Source organism: Tachypleus tridentatus, chromosome 6 (genome assembly GCF_004210375.1).
Source record: "Tachypleus tridentatus isolate NWPU-2018 chromosome 6, ASM421037v1, whole genome shotgun sequence".
In the NCBI taxonomy this organism is placed as follows: domain Eukaryota; kingdom Metazoa; phylum Arthropoda; class Merostomata; order Xiphosura; family Limulidae; genus Tachypleus; species Tachypleus tridentatus.
In genome coordinates this window covers 53,766,912-53,789,471 of record NC_134830.1, presented here as the reverse complement: position 1 = coordinate 53,789,471, position 22,560 = coordinate 53,766,912, and the positions used below count along the sequence as shown (strand labels likewise).

General features: G+C 32.1%; 1 protein-coding gene across 1 annotated transcript; it reads right to left on the bottom strand.

The window, feature by feature from the left end:
- Positions 1-1,280: 1,280 nt before the first annotated feature.
- LOC143251614 (chitinase-like protein 4) lies at positions 1,281-18,980 on the bottom strand. The gene is made up of 9 exons (XM_076502883.1): positions 18,610-18,980; positions 17,280-17,399; positions 15,942-16,239; positions 14,944-15,064; positions 13,517-13,659; positions 12,578-12,707; positions 9,062-9,217; positions 6,328-6,447; positions 1,281-1,942 (listed from the first exon to the last, which is right to left on the bottom strand). The coding sequence occupies exons 1-9, from the start codon at positions 18,746-18,748 to the stop codon at positions 1,808-1,810; spliced, it is 1,362 nt and encodes a 453-aa protein (XP_076358998.1). The 5' UTR covers positions 18,749-18,980; the 3' UTR covers positions 1,281-1,807.
- Between the last annotated feature and the right edge of the window lie 3,580 nt (positions 18,981-22,560).

Sequence of the window (22,560 nt, the reverse complement as noted above, 5' to 3'; positions counted from 1 at the left end):
CTGCAATGAAATGCGAGTTGCTGTGGCAACCACAGGTCAGGGCTCTGCAAAACCTATGGATGATATAACTTCCTGTAGCTCATTGTTCTGGGACACTTGGAGTTGATGTTTGGTAGTGTGGGACTTTTGGAAGCTACTTACTGGACATCACCCTTATCACACAGGACTACTATGCTGGAGCAGATCCTAACTCTGTAAGAAAGTGAGAAAACTACATTATGACTATATGTAACTGTGACAGATCTCCTCACTTATTGTTGAATGGAGTAGCCAAAGAGGACTCGAATCAATTCTTAAGGCATTTTAGGAAAGTCACTGCCTGTAACTGATGATTTCCTGGCAGGCAATTCACAACCTGGTTCTGAGCATGGGCAATAAATCCTTGATGCTGTCAAGTTCCATATGGATATGCAAGTACAAGACTAGAAAACAATGACAGCTGATAGTTCAGTCTGTAAGAAAACCAAGCCATCCACTGGAATAAATTTAGGCTCAAAAGAAGAGATTCCTACAACTTTAATGCTTTCACAGATGATTTGCTCCATTTGCATGGGAAAGCCTATCCTACAATGGCATCAGCAGGTTAAAAAGAAATGATTTGAAATGAGGTAGGTTTTATTTGATTGAGGTTACTTACTTATACATGATGCAAACTAATTCAAGTGGATCAACTTGTTTAAGACAAAAAAGTTACAACCACAGAACATTGGGACACTGTAATTCCTTTAAAACTTCCAACTGCTAGGCACTATTTGAAGAAACAACACATCTATTGTGTGTGAATGTTTCAGTTTTCACACTGAAATGTTAGTTACAAGGTGGATGTAAAGAGACAAAAGTAACTGTTACACTTATTCCATGAAAACACGCACATTGACCTGTGTTTCATAAGTAGGGATTGGATTTACTTCTGTTGGTAAGGGTTGGAATGTGGGCAAAGTAGAGTGTAGAACTTGCTTACAGTTACACATAGCATAAGAAGCATTTACTTGGTGACCCAATGTTTAATTTGATGAAGTTGAAATGTGTGTTTGTTTCATCATGCAAGTTGATGTACTTCAAAAGTACATCTTTCTGAATATATTCTTAACATCATTCCAGTAGAAGACACAGTTATAATGCATGAAAATACAAGTGGCACAAGTAACACTGAAGGCAAGAAGTAACAGCTTTTATTTTGCAATTCCTTTCCACTGTCCTAATTTTATATGTGAAGAAAATTGAAAAGGAGGAGAGATGTTTATTTTACCAAGTTTCCAAGGTTCGAAAAATATTAGTGTTTTCACAACATTTAATTTCAGTTACTAGTGTGGGTACATAACTTTACAATGGTGGATTAAGAAATAAAAGATTTAATATCATATCGCTTTTACTCTTTAACTCATTCATAAAATTAGAGCTTTGGCAATGATTGTTATTCATTTAGTTATTTCAATTTTTACAGTTGTGACAAACCACTGTAATAACAGATCAGTTTTTTAACTGAAATAACTAATCTTTACAAAGATAGCTTAAGTTAAATCAAACAGAACATTTCTTTTAAATGACTATTCAAAATGATTTTAACATTCATAAAACGAGCACAAATGCTATTAATTATTACAAGCCACGTGTTAATTACAATCGTATCAAATCACATATCATTACAATGAGATAATACACAAAAGAAAGTTATGCAAAAAATAACATTTTCTACAAAATTAAAACAAAATTTCTTAATTATTTGTACAATATATAAAAATTACCATTTCATTTAAAGTTTACCATATATTATATAATACCATAATAGTGTAAGAGAAACATTGTTTCAAGTCTTCAGAAGTTCATATATCCTTCTGTGCAGAGGAAATGGCAAACCTTTATCACATACCGAATTCCAGTCATCACAGTTGAGGTCAAAAGTCATGACACCACCAAACACTCTGGATTTTATCCACTTTACCTGTAGGAATGAGAAAACAAAGCAATACTACCAAAAGAGATACTTGAAGATCAAGCAGAAACAGATTCACTAATAAATTAGCAAGTCTCTTAAATATTAAAACTACAATATTCAAAGTAGTGTTGTCACATTGCGGAAATTCTCGTAAACATGATAACAAAATAAAGAACATGAATGTACACAAAGAGTATTCAAGTGCAAGACACCAAAGTACATGTTAAAACATCATTATTAATTGTAAGAGAAAACAAACATGTTTAAAACTTTGAACAAAAGAAGTTAAGAAAAAAACCAAAATATTAGTTGATTTTGCTCAGAAATTCATTGATTTTTTTGGTTTAGTAACTAATAAATCTTCTATTTTGTTTCTTTGATGTTAATCACAAGGTTACATTTAAACCTGATTACTGCTGAGTCACTGGGATCTCACAAAAATTTGTGTCAACTCATTCTGCACAACAAGTTTTCTAAGTTTCAGTCTCAGTTTTCCTGTTGTGTTATTAGTTTTCTTCATTTTTCAGTTATTTACAGTGTGGAAGGTAATAATATTGTACATGTGGTAAAAGACAAACAGAACAAATAATTCAGCAAAGTACTGAGAAACTGTGTGAAACAAAGAATACATACAACAATTTTTTGTCAACTTTGAACATTTTAATGCAACTATAATACTTATAAAATCTTTACCATTCTAGTTTCAACTACATACAACTTAAACTTGTTTCTATATACATAACTTAATTTTTCCACCACTGACTTCAACACTGTCTGCTAGCTGTTTGATACATTACCCCCAAGACCAAAACATGTGTGACCTTTGAAATATTTTGTCCTTTCATCACTGATTAAACATTCTTTTGTTGATTATTACTGGAACAAAATTTCTTTATTTAGAAATATTCTTGTGGCTGTCTTACTGTTATTTAGTTGGTTAAATCTCCTTTCATATTCTGTCACCAATGGGTAGGTTATACTGTTTACTAGTGGTAAAATGTTTCATGTTCTGGGCATCTCTGCTCTCCATGCATCTATAATACGTTAAGATTTATAGAAATGATGTATATTTTCAACTCTACTTACTCTTCCAACACATTCCTTTTTCTCTTCAACTTATGATAAGGTTGGCAATACAGTCTTAACAATTTCTTCATCTCTATAACCTCTTACCTCTTCAACAATGTTACAAATCTCTTTTCCATCTGGCTGATGACAAAAGTTTAATGTTAACATTTATTATCCCTATTGTGTCACAGTGTCTTTTTTTTTCTCTTTTCTCTCTCTTTTGCCAAATCAAAGTCATTTCCACTCCTCTAAATTCACTATTTTCAGTTCAACTCAGAAATGATTAACATTTTGTCTTGTCAATTTCTCATGTGACAAATTATTTTTTCAGCTTATCCACCCTCTTTCCAACTCTAGCAATCAGACTTTTCTTCTCTGGAAAAAGGAATGAAACTTCATACAGCAAATCTGTCCAGTCTACTATGAAATGTAAAAAAGTATTCCCGTTACCTGTGTAGCTCCTTGCTTTCTGTGAATTGTCATTTTGAATATAGTAGTAATATCCTGCACAAGTATAATAGTTAGGCTCCTAACTGTTAAGAGCTTTCTGACCTCTGCTCTGGCTTGCCGTCCAATGTACTTGCTGAACACAATTACTGTGTTTTAAGTCTTGGCCCAATGAAATTGCAATTTCATAAAGTTTGCTCCTATATTTTGGTCAATACTAATACAATTTGAATATGACTAAGAATCTTCACAACCCCTTTCATTGTCATAAACCATTAGCTCTAAGTTGTGCATAATGTAATGAACTACTGTAATATAATGGTTACATTTATTATTACCTTCTGAGTGTGTGTTTTTCTTATAGCAAAGCCACATCGGGCTATCTGCTTAGCCCCCCGCTAGTACAGCGGTATGTCTCCGGATTTACAATGCTAAAATCAGGGGTTCGATTCCCCTCGGTGGGCTGAGAAGATAAATAGTAAATGGCCATAAGTAATTTCACAGTACCTGATGTTTTACTATATTTCACAACTATCTCCCCTATTTTATTCCATTAAGCTTTTCACCAAGACATTTTGGTGTAATTCTCACAGATTGAAGTTCCTTCAGAGTTCCCTCCATCTGCACATCCATGATCTAGTGTCATTATATCAAAGAGTTTAGTTTTCAATTCACCATTTCATCCCATATAGCATATATAAACTAACTGCTGTTTACTCATTCTTTTGTCAGTTGATCCATGTATGTTGATAATAACAGATCTGTTTTCACTTATATCCTGTTTTTCACCTTGGAAGAGCTTGTACAAAAATCTCTACATGCTATGTCATTCAAACTAGGAGAAACTCACAAAATATTGGTGGTCAAGTTAGTATCTTTATCACAACAACACTTCTTTAAATACTGGATTTATAGAATAATACAAAAGAGTTATAATTGCAGACACCAAATAGGCCTAACATTAATTAAGCCTTTATTAAGTATGACCTATATTTGATGGACAGACAAGTTAACACTAGCTTGTGTATGTTTTTTGCTTTCGTTTATTTAGGGTTAAACTTTACCACACTTAATAATATCAATAAATAAATTTATAACTTAATTCTACTACCTAACAATAGACCTTTTCAAAACGTTGATAAGGTTTTAATATGATGTTGTACAAAATGTCTAATCATCATCACCATAGATACTTCAATCAATACTTCAACACTAATTTTGCTATGTATAACAAACAACCTTGAAAACTTCCTAAATAACTCATTTTACTACATCATAAATCACGTTAAGAATTTTTTGATGTGCAACTGTTTATTGTTTTGTTTTAATTCAAAATCTGTGCAGTTTTTGTGAGCTACATTTCCTTTGGTTTGACTAATACATTTCTATTTTCAATACATTTGATGTATTTAGCATTCTTCGTACAATACTTCCTTCTTCCATTTCTCAACCTTTTACTAGGAACAAGTCCTATCTGAAATGTGCAAAAATTGTGTACAAACTTGACAAAATTAGTTATTTTCATATTTGGTTCAAGTAATTCTTCTATGTAGTTCTCTTTTAGTATTCACTTCTATTCTTTCTTATGATAAATTTTCTATATTTCCTCTCTTTCTCTATCCTTTTTTTTTTCTACCACCACTTCCCTGGAAATATTTTTAAGTATTCCAAAATTTTGCAAAAGATAACAGTATGACATTTCAATCTTCTGTTAGGTGGCATCTAGGAATGCTTCATTTACAATAAAAAATAGCAGGTAACTGTGACCAATTGAAATCTACTTGTGCACACAGTATCGTCAAGAGCAACAGACACAAATTTGCCTACAGAAATAGCTCAGAAGTAAAACATACTTCTTTTTGAAGCAAAAATTCATATCTAGCTATTCTGTTCTTGCATTTTGATATTTTAACACTCGTTGTTTAACGTGTTTATTTGAACTGTTATATTTCTTCTGAAAAAATGCACTTATCATATTAGACAACCAACCAATAATTTTATCACATCCTGTATCAAAAATGAGCTAACAAGTGGAATTTGAGGTTTGTACAAACCCCTCTCTCCTTTTCTTTTGTTAGGACCTTTGGGCAACTTTTGAAATTGTAATGTTTCAATGAAATACTGAATCATTAAAGATACAATGTTATGTTTATTAATACATGTTATGTTTCTCCAGCACCTGAATACATTCATACTCAACTTCATTGTTAATATATCTTTCTAAATACATATCATGTTGGGTTTTTTTGTAAATATTGTCAGATCTCTCCTTCTCTCTTTGTTTTTTAAAGAAAATACCTGTAGATCTGCAATGTGAAGGGTGAAGAACATTGAACTGTTTGTAAATAAAATGTTTAGATTTAAGTTGGTATTAGTAGAGTTAGTTCCATAATGATCTTTCTTACTCATCTGATGCTGTTTGTTGAACTTCATTAATCTTCAGTATTACCTTAAAAAATAATTCAACCTTTTAAGAAATTTCAGAAACCAAGCTTACAGGCACCAGATTTTTTCACTCTGTACATACTTAAGAATCACTGAGAATAAAACAAAAATAAAGATTAATCATTTTCATACATTCACAATTTCTGAAAGAAAAATATGCTGATATCTGAAGTCCAGAATTAAAGCTGGAAGCTGATATTAATTTCTAGGCCAAAATAAATCAAACTTCTCATAATTCCAAAATAACCTTCAAATTACTTTTTCCTGCCAGTAAAATGTTTAACATAATTCTTCCTCTATAATCTACCACAATAAACATTGTGATGCACATTTCGTAACCCCATATATCCTATAAAGGTTTAATATAACATGAAGTCAGCAAATAGCAATATCTTACATTCAAAACCTTATAACCAAAATTCTAACCTTACCTTAGCAGTGATACTTTCCAGGTCGTCATATCCCACCCAAGTTCTGTTCTGGTATGCATAAGGTACTTGACTCTCTTTGTCAAACACTCGCACAGCTCCATTCTTCACAAAATTACAAGCCTGTTTGTTTCAAATACAGTAAGATTAAACTTAAAGCTGTAATGTCAAAGCACAAGTACAACATTAAATTATGTTCATGTATATAGTCTCGCAAGTCTCCCGGATGTAGATTTCAATATGTCTTAAGAAACAGATTATATAGGTTTACACTGTTTAAGAACTGCATATCTATACAGAATAAAATATGTCACATATGACTTAGGTAATAAAAAAAAGTCAACATTCCTTGCAAACACTCAAACCAGTTCATAGCTTATCATTACAAGTATCTCAACCTAAGTTTCAAAATCTAAAACATCTGTATGGCATCATGTTTTTTATAGTAATGGTCAAGAAACTAATTTTTAGTTGAGACATAAACCGAATTCATTTTAAAAGTTTTGAACTGTTAATATAATTTCCTCAACCTGATGTTAAATTCTTTATTAGGTAATATACTACAAACATAATATTTATATTTTAAGAGGAGTATTTCTAACTAACCTTTTAAATACATTAAGTGACCTAATGAAGATGATTTTGGGTAAAATTATGCTCATTCATCATTAAACATTTCTCGGCAACTGGGATGTATATTTCCCAGTGCTCCCACCCACTTGCTTTGCAACTGGAAAAAAAAGTTTCCATATTGTCATTCATAATTGCCACACAAGATGTATGGGAGTAAAATTAGTTGGAAAGTATTTATTGGCACCCAATGTTAACATACAGTTTTCCTCAATGTTTTACACTCAGCCCTTCAGTAACCAGCAAGATGCCTAATGTACGACAACTGTGCCTGCATCACTGGAGAGGCAATTAGTAATCCTAATTATTATGTAAATATACTTAATGAGCTTGACTCTGATTACAGTGAAAGTGAATCAGGTGGTGCTCAAATACATGAACCCAGCTGAGAAGGGCGTAAACAGCATCAACAACGGGAAACATTTGTTCCAGTCTTAGTACAAGGAGTGGAAGCAATGGGAAATAAAAATAGCAGTTACAGTGAATGGGTTAGTCATTAATACTATCACTGATATCACTTACAAAATATTTTGAACTGTAATTAATTACATACAAAATTGACAAGTCTCTCATCACGAACATTTAGTTTTACTGAAATTCTGTTGTAATACTGCATCAATTCTTCGGTTAAGTTAGTTTTGAATATTTCTTCAAATTTATCACGAAAAACATTACCTGTTAATATTGGTTGTCATATTACAGAGTCAACCAGGATATTAAATAGAAAATGAGATTTGAAACTTTTACAGATTTCTGTAACTGTAACAAAGCTGTGAACTTCCTTATCATAACCCACTTGTGCACATTTACAACCAAACCAACATCTCATCTACCACAAACTGATATCCAGTGGATGGTAGGAAAATTCTCAGTGGGATGACATCTCTGATTCAAAACCTGGCAGCACTGTGTATGCCTCATCCAGTCTGCAGAAGGAGCAGGACACAAGGCTGTAAACAAGTGGGCATACATGTGCTGCATCTAGCTATAACCAACACCAATTCTGCTGGGACTCAACATCCAGCAGATGATAGAAAGAGGAACCACAAACCTAAGTTGCAACTCCAGTACACAACCTGGTGGCATTGGGCAATTTTAATGCAGACTGCAGTAGAAGGCAGGATACCAGCCAGAACTCATAAGAGGACTTACTTAGTTGGAACATCTTGAACCAACATGTCCTTCCCCAGGAATGGTGGATGGTGGGAAGGAGAAATGCCACAATGGGAAAAAGCAATATGTCATACATATATTTCTTAATACAGTACAGTGCTGCAACCATAACTTGGCAATATCTGGAATTGTACACCAGGTCTGCAGTAAGAAGAGTCACAATAATGCCATGAAGCACTAGAGATGGGCAGCAATCTCTAGCTGTTTTACTCATGTGTCAGAGTGTACAATCTGGGACAAATACATCTATGAAGCAAAAGACCACTCAGAGAACTACTAGTGGTCATATAGAAAACCCTATTTCTATGGTGTGCATAACCTAATCTGGTGACATAACTGTTTCAGCATAGATAACAACTAAACAGAAACACACAACCAACACCTGGGAGTATCTGGAATTGTACATCAGGTCTGTGGTATGAAAAGCTACTGAACTCAAGCATGGTCACAGGATGGACAGTGCAGATTTAAAAGAAAAAAAAAGTATACCTAGTCAGACACCACTTGCTGCAGTATGAATCCACAGTAAACTAACAAAAATAGCCCTTGTAAATATATAACAGAAACATAGTAAATAAATTACAAGTCTGTAGTATTAAGGAAAATGTTGACAAATTTGTGGACAAAAAGAACCTCTGTATAATACTGCTGTCAACTAAGGATTGATTAATGATTCCAAATATGTAGGGGACGCTAGTTACAATTGGGGTTGCTTCACACTCTTATTTGTGAAAAGCTGTAGCATTATAACTTATGTATGAATATGCAAAAGTGGGAAGTGGAGGACTAGTTGCAAGCATTGAAAGCTTGCTCTAGTACAGGGCAGTACTAACTGAGAAAAACTATTTTGTGAGAGGAGTTAAGATATCGTATTGCAATATACCATTTTCATATATTCAGTAAAACCAAATTGATAAACTTTGTTATTTCTTACCTCATCATAAGTCATTTCTCCCCCTCCAACTGCTGGAGCATTGAACCCATGGATATAAGGAGTAGCCAAGGTGTAGATATGTGCGTATGTCGGAATTCCAACCATTATCTTTGAACGAGGCATTCCCTCTTTGGCCCATTCTTCTGCTGACCATGCCTAAACAACAACAACAAATTTATATTTTTTACTATTTTTATAAAATATGTATCTTGTTTTAACAAAGTAGGTGTTGCAAGTAAAAAAATAAAATCACTGTCCAATATCGAGAGTATACAATCAAAAGTTCATCCATGTGTCTTATGACTATATTTATAGTTATGCTGCAATATAGCAGGTATTTGGTTAGAAAATTAATTTCTGAATATTAAAAACTTAATGTTTTTTTTCAACATACAAAAGAAAATCTATTACTGTTAAGGCTTATTGGACATTTGAAATAATTTAAGGTACAAGTCCCAAATTTTGTATAACTTGTATAAACAGAAATAAAATCTAAAATGAAAAAAAAAATTATCTGCACAAAGAAACTTTTGGATAAAATTGTTAAACATCAGCACAAAAAGCCCCGTGGGCATTGTGAGTCTTAGAGTAATTTCTGGGGATGGGAAGGAATGGTAAAGGTCAGGTCAAAGTACAGCAATTCATACATTTTTTTAAACAGTTTGAACTTTTAAAGAGCAGGGCATGAATTACCAGTGTAACTCAATACAGTCATCAAACTTGCTGGGACACCAACAAAACTTATCAGTGTCCTTTTGTTGTAAAGTTGTTTTTCTTTTAATATTAAAATACAAATGCCCAACATTATTACTATATCATAGCAACTACACTAAAGGTAAAGCATTATACAGCTTTGATCTCCAATTTCATGTCTCAAATTAATATTGCCAAGACTAGTAACGAGACTTTGTGACTGATATTAATGTGGTGTACAGACATACCATATGGAAAATTTTATTTGGAACCTTTGCAATTTTTTTTGTATAGCATGTTTCACAAAACACTTAATTTGACTTCATTCTAGACTCCTTTGTTCTTTAGTTGTTTAGAGCTGACACTTGCTCGACACACAAGAGAGATAACTGTAATGCTACACACTGTACAGCAATGTCAATAACAGCATTGTCCTTTAGCTGTAAGGCAGATGACATCTAAAGGATTATAACCTCTCCAATGTTGAAAGAAAATAACTAGTGATGTGGGCAGCACCAGTGCTGTGGGTAAATCAAGACGTTTTTGATTAGGTAAGAAATGTTATATTTAGATTGTTACACAGAATTTCAAGTGAGTTGGTTGATGAGAGAATTATGCTATTTAATCAAGTCATGATTCCAGTAGAACTAGGTGGCCATCCAGTGTCACACATGATGTCCAGTCTGTTTTGTTGGGCTTTTTTTTTTTTACTTGAACTCAGTTCAGACTTGTTTCAAAAATATTATGCCAACCTTCGTTTTATTCAGTGAACCCCTTAATACTGTTTGAGGAAACCAGTTTATCCTGATAATACCATTTTAACACACCCATGTTGTTTTACTTCTACTAGTGTTAATCTAGGTCCAGATATAGCATTTAAGGCAAATAATAAGTATTCACACACTTTCAATTACAAGAAATTCCATGACTTTAGCAAAACTTTGCGGAACCAAATAATTAAGACTTACAAAGACAGAATGCATAGGATAACATTTTCCATAATATCTAAAAACTTTAAAAACTATGATGAAAATCCAGAAGGTGTTGGAAAGCTTCATGAGAAGAAACAAACATGAAATTACAAAACAACAAACATGGTTGGAAGACATTTAACATTCCACACCTCTATTGCTCTTCACTGCCTAAAGACAGTTGTGGGAAGATGACCACTGCTTTACAAAGTAAAATGTGTGTTATGCTCTTGTAAAGCCACAGGGAACTACTTACTGTGTACACTGAGGGGAACTGATAACCTGATTTTACCATTGTAGATCCAAAGACTTACCATTGTCCCATCATGGGACCTACAGTAAAAAAGAAATAAAGCACTGTACCATAGGGTTAAGCAAGATAAACTTACCTTAAGTTAGTATTCCAGCCTCAATATACTAGTAAAGCATTAATTTAACTTAATGAGTAGTACAGTATGTAAATCATACTAATATAGTTATAAAAGAAACAACTACGTTATTTGATGTAACTAGTATAACTCCCAACCACTGCCCATTAAGTCCACTGTAACTACCAATTTTTAAACTTAACACGTATTTGTACGAGATAAGGTGTTTATCTGCTTAAAAACGTAATGCCAATTTGTCTAAACAACCTTATTAAAAACTAAAAATACTTCTTGGAATCTTCCAGCAAAAACATCTTCATTTTTACTCTTATATTCATCACACCCTATTTTAATTATTTAGAATTTCTTTATTAAATATATAGGATTTTATTTTTTTATCAATATTTCAATATTAATAATGAAATATTATAATTTATTACAAATTTTAGAACTACTGAATACATGTGAAGTTATAATACTTATAATAGAAAAGTATGGCACATTACTTTGAAAAGAGGGTAAGCCATATATATATTGGAAAAGAAACATATTTAGATTGATATCATTGGAAGTTATTTTCATTTCTAGACCTAAATAATGCTTCTACATCCAAAATTGAAATATTTTCAGTTTCTAAAGGATAGTCAAATTTGACTGAACCTATACAGATATATACAACAGTGAAAACAACAGGTAAAACAATTTTCTTTAAAATATTTGATAATTATCTGGGGGTTATAAAGATAAAAATTTGATTTTTTTCTGATGCATGCAAGGGTTTTTAATATTAAAATCAAAATTACTTTGCACATTAGACAGTCAACATGTAAAAAGAAAAAAGGCACAAGGAAAACACTGCTTAACAAAAATCTTAAAACTTAACACAAAAATCTGATATTTTGTATGTGAAAGCCTTGTATTGTTTACTGATAATATGTAAAATTTCGTAAAGATGTGCTTACTAACTTAAAAGTTACAACATGAAAAGTACAACATGCACCAACTGATTACTACGTACATTCCAGAGACCGAAACAATGCTGAGAGAGTTAAAAGTACACTCTTCTTTACATTTACTGAACACTACAATATTTTTTCATTTGGTTCAAGATGATTGCTACATTTTTTTGTGTCAATCAGACATATCCTTTTAAATCTTCATATTGCCTTTGACCCATGTGGAAAAGATTAAATCTTTACATAGCCAATATGATTTGTAGGAATATTTATTATTGTACACAGATATGGGTTAATTTTGAGCCCTGATGAATAATTTGAGGACTGAATCATTACATTAAAGACCTTTATTAAATTAACTCACAAACTGATTCAGTTGGGTAAATATCAAAATATTAAGACTGGTCACTTTATTGTGTAATGGCATTAAATTCAGTTTGTGCTTTCTTACATGTTTAAAAGAAGCACTTAAATATAATAGCCTTTAAATACAAGACAGTTTTTCACTTTGTATTAAAACATACATACTGTATTCAAAGTTGCAAAATACCCCAGTTCATCCTTCCTTCTAAAAAGAGGGCTGTTATGTCCAGTAAATGGTAGATACCACATAAAGTCATGGTAATCATAACTCATAAGGTTGATGAAATCAACATACCTAGAGGAAATAAATAACTTAATACCTTTCTTTTGTTAGAAAATATATAAAAACCAAATTATTCAACAGTATACATGCTTGCATTTGTATCCTTAATGTCTGAAACAGTATTAGGTTTTTGACCTTGAACCTAAAGGTCATTCTGGAATGAAACTTTAACCACGTTTAAGTCCAGAAATAGAATCTTTAGTGTCATAAATATTTCTGAAATATACACCTGCAAACTGTTTGCTTCTTTAATTTTTCAACTATCTATTAATGAGTTTCAAAACTAAAGAAAATAGGCTAAGAAACTGACAGATTGAAATTAATCTTTAAAAAAAAAAAAGGAAAACTGTAAGCATCATTACACAACAACATTCCATATAACTAACAAAAGTTCAACCATGTACCAGCAGAAATTTATGGACTCACAACCCTAAAATTCAAACTTTGGTCCATTATGTTGAACAGAACACAGATTGTCTACCATAGTTTTGTACTAAACAAAAATTAAGCACTGAAAAACAAAATGCCTTTAACATAAATTTATAAAAACAAAACTTATAAAACAGTACTTACTATTTATAAGAAGTTAACTACCTTATAGGTCAGTTATTAATGTGATGATTTGATTATTCATTTAACTTTTTTTTTTTTAAATATATAGTCTTCAAGACTGTTTTTCATTAAAAATAAAGCAAAAACTTACAAATCCCCTATAACCAACCAGTTTACTTTTTTAAATTATTAACCAAGCTTTAATATGTATGTATGTGTATATATATACACTGGCTTTAATCATGCGATACAACACTTTAATGTCTTACTTGGCCAATGACAATATATCATATGATGCTCTCATGATTGGTAGGACTGCTGCTACTGCTACAGACAATAGCAAAGGCCTATTTTTATTGTTCTTTTGCTCTGAGGTTACAGCATTTTGGAAATCCTGTAAAATATTAAGTAATTAGTTCATTAAAAAAGATTATATTACTGTTAAAATAGCTCAATTTGAAATAAAAACATGCAAACATATTTGACAAAAGAACAGACCACAAAGCAATATACTCTGATTAGTAGCCTTTCTTACCTGTCCAATGCTCTTTCAAATCCTGAAGTAGAATGAAAGCCAGTGAATCAGTAATTCAAACTAAACTGACAAATCAAAGCCTTAGTTTGTTATAAAGATGTGTTTATCTTGGATACTTTATTGTTAAAAACAATATGGCTCTGGAAATTATTTTTATGTAATGATGACAAAATTAGAATTCAACTGTAGAGTACAATAACATGTGTCACTATTGCTTATCACTTAGCAATATTTGTTAGAAAATATTACTATGCTCAAACTTAGTTTGATTTTTGTATTTGCACATACCAGTAGCAAAGGTAACAATTACTAGTTATGTTCAAAATTAAACATTCCAATAAGAGTAAAACTGTTCAAGTCATTGCTAATTTTCACATATTAAATGATCTTAAGTCAACAGTTGTTGTATATGTATTTTCTAAGATACACTGTATTTTTTATTGTTAAACAAACTATATTTCTTTATTGTTACTTACATTAATGGTATTGGTGATAATGTTTAACATATATAATTTCATTACCTTCTTTTTATTTTTAATTACATGTTTTTTTTAGTTTTTTTTTTTGTTAGCTTAATATATCTGTTTAAAAGTAACATAAGACTCCTAAGTTATTTGAACCTTAAGAAATATTATTGGGTTTAAACTAAGAAAACATTATTAATATGGATTGTACTGAACTGACAAAAAAAACCAAAAAACAACTTCTAATCTTTATAAGTAACAACACAAAGCATATTTGGCCCTTCGTATGCCAATAACTTGGGTATGCCAAGTTATTAAAATGTACTAGAAGCTATTGTGAAAGTTATGTAGCCAACATGGCATAATGTATACCATGAAGGCTTAGGGTTTTTAATTATTTATGTTTAGTTTGTTCATTGACAGACAAAAAGTATTAGACTACTTAATATCATCTATAGCTTCAATAGTTAATTCACTCCTGTTTTAAAACATTTCAAAATAAATTTTCTAAATATTTTTTTTAAATATTTCACTGTTATGTCATCACCAACTATTTCAGGATGGGAAGAAAAAAATTGTGTAATCCTGTCACAATCATTAGATATGTCAAAGATACATTACTGAAAACAATCATTTTAAGAATTAACTTTTTTTCTTAGTATTATTATGACAAAAATTGCTCAAATACATACCCTTAGAAAAAAAAAAAAATTTTTTTATCCTCCAGTGATGAACCAGCCCATGCTGGAAACTCCCAGTCAATGTCTATTCCATCAAAGTTACATTTGTACAATAGATTTATCATTGAACTAATCAGCCTATTGAATAAAAAAAAGATATGAATTGTATAATTTGTCAAAGAAAAAATGGCTCCTTTCAGTTTTAATACTAGACTATTTTATATCTCAAATTAAATACATTAATGAAAAATAACTTATTAATAATGGTTTGTTTTTGCCAAAATACTCAATACTAAAGCTTTAAATACTAACAGGAAACCCCACACTTCTACTTTGTTTTTACTTATCAGGAATTGCTCTATGATATAATGAGTGTACTAAATAAAGCCCCATAAAGTGATGCAAGTATGCAATTAAATTTATGTGGGAAGAGGGTGCAACTTTTGTACTTATGCCACATGCCCAATGTTGTATTAGCTTAGATGGTCAGTTATATACTGAAAATAGGTGAAAATGTAACAATTATGCCAGATGTGGCTTACTTGCAACAAAGTATAATCTTCTTGATTATTACTATTAGCTCCTGCAGGTTTATGAATTGCATTACATGAAACAGATATCTCACATACTACACCGAGCAAAGTCAAAGCATCTTTGATAGATATGAGCTACACAATATGACTCCAGTAACAAGAAGTGAAATAACCAATTAGCAATATCAAGCTCTGATTTAAAATACTAATTTTGATCACAGAGTTACCTCATTGCTATGGAGCTAATACCATTTATAAATAGATGTACATTTGTTACTGTATACTATTGTATTTTTGGCATTATATATTATGGTAGAGAAGACAGGAAAAAAAAATGTAAACAATTTAAGAGAGAATACACTTTTCATTTTCTTTAAGTTCAATAAAATTCCAAAACAATTTTAAATTTAATTGTTTCTACTGGCTCTTCCACAGTTTTTAATCACATACAATCTGAGTGGACTCTCAGTGTATATTCTTACTTTGCTCGATTTTGGCTGGTACTGACGGAAGGTGATATTCCTCCAGCTCCACCTCCACCACCGACAGACAGCATAACCTTCAGATTCGGTGCAGTTTTTTTCAATCCAGTTACCAGTTCATAGCCTTGGATATCAGATGGATCAGCTGGAACTAGAGTGTTATTTTTTACTAAAGCAAATCCTACAATGATGTGAGTACACAAGGTAGTGTTTATCTTTGAAGGTTGAAGCATCTGACTTCCCTTTCCTTGCCATCGGTAATAACAGACCAACAAATAACTTGTATTTGTCTTAATATCTAGCAAGAAAGAAAAGAATCACTCAAAATATTATTATATTTCTAAAAAAGAAGTCACACATATAAACAAAAATTGTTAATGTATGTAATATTGACATCAAACAGTTTTGAGGTGTCAATGAAGTTACAGTCAGAAGTGCCAGTCAAGTTACAAATACCTCATGTTATCACTTTACAAAAAAATTCTTTAATCTCTCTTTCACCAACTCAGTTATCAGTATCATGTATAATGTAGAATAGTTGGCAGGTGGTTTTTAAGAGACACATAGTTTAGAAACATCTGTGGTTACAAGCCCATGCTGAGCTTTATCTAAAGAAAAACATTTTTCCCACTGGTGAGAAGAGTTTTGATACAATTTTTGCCTTAGGATCAGCTGATTGAAGAAAATATAATTGGTATATACTTATAGCACTTACACACAATTTCAAGACTGGAAAAGAATTTCAATGTTTTCAGAGTGCTTTTTTCAAAGTACAATAATCTAAGTTATGTATACAGACTTTTAGAAAAAAAACAACCTTTTTTGAGGATGTAATAACTTGGGTGTCATGTTGAATAATAGCTATCAGTATCTTATAAGATTAAACCATACTATAATATTTTACCATCTATTTACTTCATGTTAATAAATAAAATAACTAAAGGTTAAACTGGGGGTTCTTCACACCAAATCAGTTACTTGGTAAACTAAAATATAAATGTAATATTTCTTACCAAAACAAACTTCGAGTTCAGAATGTATTGCACCAACAGATGCAAATGTGTTCACAATAATCTATAGGCTTATATGACAATATTAAAATTGCATGTTTTGATTTTTTATTTAATGTAAACCAGTGCAGCAATACACAACTGTCACAAGATATAAATGGCTGTGGATTTAAAATACAGTAATACATGTAGTATTACATGCTTCTAAGGTTCCCAAATTTGTTTAAAACAAGTTGAACACTTTACAATCACTTTCAGTCTAAAATATATAATCTTTCACATTAATTTGAAAGAAAAAGAAGAGAAAAGATGAAACCAAATATTTCACCTGAAATCACTGGAAATGAAACCTTGACTTTGTCAACTGAAGCATTCTGATGAATCAATGAAAAAATTGCCTGCTGGACTTTTTCAGCTCTTTCATGATGTGCTGAATATTTGAGAGAATCTGACAAAGTTAAAGAAATATATGGATATATATATATATAAAAAATACCTGTAGAAATATTAACATACACTTACAAATAGACGGCTGAAAGGGCATGTTCAGTGCGACCGGGATTCGAACCCGCGACCCTTGGATTGCGAGTTGAAAGCTTTAACACGCTTGGCAATGCTGGGCCCATCTTTAAGAGGCAAATTAAACTAAATGAGAACTAATAAGCCAGTCTATACAATTAACTGATGAATAATAACATCATTTTTAAGAAGTTATTTGTGTCAGCAAATCAGGTAATAGTTGCCCTTTGGCCAATGGATATAACAAGAATCAATCATAATTTTCTTGTGTTAGAAACTTCAAAGTTTCTTAAGTGTACGACAGTGATGGGCTTAGGGAGAGCAGATTTATGCACATTTTTAATTTCCATAGAATTATAAAAAACTCACACAGGTGTTGACATCAGATTCTATAAGAGGTTTGAGACACAAGATTTATGCAGTATTTTTACAGTGTTTTCATTACTAACTTATAAGCAAAATTGCCTAATATTTGTTTTTGAACTTTTGGTAACAAGTTAGTACATTTTACTGTTTACTCCCTAAGAACTCCTGGAGTTCTCTTGCAACATTAAAGTTAACCTTAATATTCGTTTCACAGATAATGTTTTACTTTCACTTGTAGTTACTCACTCTTTTATCTTCACTGTGAGTGTACTTTGTACAAGATACATCACAGAACGGTGTTGTGTACTTAGTGTGTTAGATTTATAAAGAATTCTAGACGACTAGACACTAAACTAGACACCTAAAAAAATGAAGGATGACATTTAGATATCACTTGTATAAACAATTTTCTCCATTATATGACCTGTATATATCTAGGCCTACTACATTTCCAGTTAAATTTTCTCTATTCATATTATATGAACTGCACAGATCTAGGCATATTTCATTAAAATTTTGAATCTACTCCATTATTTGACGTACATCTATCTAAATATATTACTAGTTTAATTTACTCCATTATATGACCTATATGGTAACCGTACAACCAGGTAAATGTATTGCGAATCAGTAAGTTCTTTTTTTCAATTATTGGTATTACTATTCGAACCAGGAAGACATGAACTTAAAGTACCACTACTGTTAAGCATTCTTAATTCATTATGAAGTTTAGGTTAAACTTAAAAGTTAAATTGACGTTAAAATCAACTTACTTATCCTGTAGTTGTCTCGGTAATCTAATGAATATGTCACTGCCAAAGTTGTTAACAAAATCGCTAATATTAAACGTGAAGCAAAATGCTTTTTTTTCCACTTAACACTGTAATAAATACTCATAATCAACTGTACCATTTAACTATACTGTGAAGGATACTACATTATGGTATCACTTAAGTTATTTATACAACACAAAAAACTCATTGAATTGATTTGCGCAACAGAACAAAGTCCTTATCACGTGATTACACTTTCTACATCCTTACTACCCCTGTATGATACCCTGCCTTTAACACAAATTACACATGTAAAGTACAGATATTGGAAAGGAAGAGTGTAATATTACATCATCTGATCTACGTTCTACAGGGAGACGTAAGTCAAAAAGATAAACCCGCTTGTTTTCGCCTCCTATCTGTAGTACATCGTCTTTTTCACAACAACCCACTTAGGGCCTGGCAGGATCTGATGGATAGGGCACTCGACTCGCAGGTTGCGTGTTCTAATCCTGTCACTAAACTTGTCCATCCTTTCAGCTGGAAAGGTGTTATAAACCTATAACCAATCCCCCTATCAATTGGTAGAAAATAATCCAAGAATTAGCGGTGAACGGTATTAACTAGCTACCTTCTTTCTAGTGTATCACTTCAAAATTAGGTACAATTAGCGCAGATAGTCCTTGAGCATCTTTATGTGAAATTCAACAAACAAAATAAATTTCTGGAATTACTATTACATCATTTATAGCCATTTTTACGTATTACGTTTCAGATTATTTGAAATTGTATCATATTAATGACGTTTGCCAACAAGGCAGACTCTGAAAGTTTTCTTTCTTAATGTGTGTTTTTGTGTGTTTTCTTATAGCAAAACCACATTGGGCTCTTTGCTGAGTCCACCGAGGGGAATCGAACGCTGATTTTAGCGTTACAAATCAGTAGACTTACCGCTGCACTAGCGGGGGGCTTGTTTCTTAATCTTTTAATATAAATATAATAAATAAATAATTCATGTTTGTTTTTGAATTTCACGCAAAGCTACACGAGGGCTATCTGCATTAACTGTCCCTAATTTAGCAGTGTAAGACTAGAGGGAAGGCAGCTAGTCATCACTGCCAACTCTTGGGCTACTCTTTTTCCAACGAATAGTGGAATTGATCATCAAATTATAATTCCCCCACGGCTGAAAGGGCAAGCATGTTTGGTGTGACGGGGATTCGAACTTGGGATCTTCAGGTTACCAGTGCTTTTGTAAAACATATATTGTTGAATCGTACACTCGAGAACCTTCTACAAACTTAGAGAATAGGGGAAATTTCGCAATATACATTTAACAACATAAGTTACATGCATTTATAAATATATATTTAACTAAAACAAACATCAATATCAAAATAAATATATATTACTAAATCCCTTACACTACACAAATCCAAAGTTTTAATTTATTATATTTGTCATAAAACATTAGTTAGCACTATTATCTATTTTACTGGATATTTTCAAAATTTAGAAAACTGTATAATAATGATGGCATTCTGATACAACTTTCGAAATACCCACTCATGACAACATTTCACTCAATCCAGAACACATCAGTATTAATGTTAACTCAATGCCCCTTCACCACTCACATACACAATATACATCATTTTAAAGCTTATTTATTCTTTTTTCATATTAGGTCTATTGCAAGGTTTTTATATGGTTCTGTTTTATGAAGGATATCTTCTAGTAATCCTAATATACGTGATAATTTTCAGTTCATTCAGATGTCTGAAAGGATGTTAGATAATATAACACGAGCCTCTTTGGAATTTTTTTGTACATGTTTACCTCAAAACTGAATTTATTCTAGAAACCTAAGTTCTTTGTAATTCTGAATACAAAATACAATTCCTTTCTGGCAGGTGGTTGTGGATTAGAGTACTCTTAATTTCCTACCTAAATTTTAGTTGTAAAGAGACGTCAACGTGTTCAAAATTTCTTAGCGTATTGCTGAATATTATTTTACCACTTTTCGTTTATAGAATACGATTAACACTGGAATAAGAAGCTTTCGTCACATCTTCGGTCTGCATCAAATTTCGTCACATTTATAAAATGCTTTCGTCACAACTTTGGTCTGCATCAAATTCCGTCACGTTTCTTTTACCATCAACCCTTCTTCCTCACAGCGACTTCCTGTCTTCAGCCCGAAACTCACAGATTTCCTGGACTCTTCAGGCTTTCATTTCTCTCTATTAATTACGCTTACTTCACACTCTAACCAATCCAGTCCACACAACAATCACGTATTAACACTTTCCCACCCACTAGTAAAGGTTAATCTAGCTACTCAACATCACAACCACTACGTCAAAATTTACTGTCATTCACTTAATTAATAAACTTTAATCTCGCGAGTGATGCAAAGAGAAGAAAAAATATTCTTCACTTGAAAATTTCAGTTGATATTCTGGTTTCCTACATCCGGATGATATGGACAATCCATCAAAGTTGGACTTTCAGCAACAATGATTCAACGTTAGTTGTACCATTCCTATCGAGGACTTCTTGGTTGCTGATCCTGTTTTGCCAACAGATGCACGTGGAATTGTTCAAGCTCTTTTACATACCTACAGCAGAGGGCCCATGTTCCATAACCATAGAGCAGAGAGGTGACGACTACTGTTTCGTATACCTTTAATTTCATAGACAGTCGATTTATTTTTACTGAATGGCCTTGACACTCTTCCCAAGGCTGGACTGGCTTTCTGTATCCTTGACATTACTTCAGTATCAGAAAGTACACCAATATCAATGTTATATCATTGAATATATATATACGAGGTATACATGGCAGTAAAATTTCCTTTGTAATGAAACTAATTCTTTCACTTGGTTTTATTGTCTAATACACAAAATAACTATAATTTTTGTGCCTTTCGTAAAGATTCGGAAAACTGTAATGAATTGAAAATGATAATATTGAAAAAAAGAGGGTTGAAAAATAGCAGTTTTCGGGGGAAAAAATGTTACTGTTTTGTGTCTAAAATGTATTTTTTACTAGAGAACTTTAACTTATTTTAGAAAAACTGAGATACACATCCATAAACAAGTGTTGGTCGATATTTGGAGATGAGATAATACTGTGGTTATTTTCCAAATGCAAACAAAACAGCATTTTCCACAGAGGTATTATTATAAATGCTGTTCGTTCCAGAAACGGAACCACAGAACAATTACACAACAAACCTAATCTGAAAGTATAATAAATAAGATTTAAGTTTGTGTATATTGTATGTGTGTGGTGAGGGAACACAAAGTCAAAATCTAGAACTCATTTTCTGAACTGGCAACTTGCCTGTACTGAGTTACTCTGTACGTGTAAGTTAAGATAATTTGATTGTAAATGTGGCATATAACTTATAACATTCAAGCTTATAAAAATGTTAAGAAAGAAAAACTCAGTTGTTAAAAGTTCAGTAGTCTGAAAAAATTAAATGAAAATAAATCTTGTTGAATACAAGATCAATTAAGTTATAAAAGTTTGTTTGTTTTGAATTTCGCGCAAGGTTACTCGAGGGCTATCTGCATTAGCCGTACCTAATTTAGCAGTGTAAGACTAGATGGAAGGCAACTTGTCACCATCACCCACCGCCCACTCTTAAGCTACTCTTTTACCAACGAATAGTGGGATTGACCGTAATATTATAACGCCTTCACGGCTGAAAGGGTGACATGTTTGGTGCGACTGGGATTTGAACCCGCGACCCTCGGATTTCGAGTCGAATGCCTTAACCACCTGGCCATGCCGGGCAGTGATAAGAGATGTAGAGAGAGATTACAGCAGTAAAATTGAAGTATGAAAACGCTGTAATAACAAGATAGAAGTAGTACAGAAAACCACTGATGAAGTCAAGAGTGAACTATAAGAAGGTATTGAGATGGCCAAAGGTGAAGTGA

Bases quoted from the DNA above. Each gene is read 5' to 3' on its own strand.
- LOC143251614 (XM_076502883.1), bottom strand. From the start codon at position 18,748: ATGGTACAGTTGATTATGAGTATTTATTACAGTGTTAAGTGGAAAAAA. The intron at 17,400-18,609 runs GTAAGTTGATTT...TAACTTTGTCAG, and splicing joins CCGAGACAACTACAGGATAA to ATTCTCTCAAATATTCAGCA. The intron at 12,708-13,516 runs GTAAGACATTAA...TATTTCCTCTAG, and splicing joins GATATATTGTCATTGGCCAA to GTATGTTGATTTCATCAACC.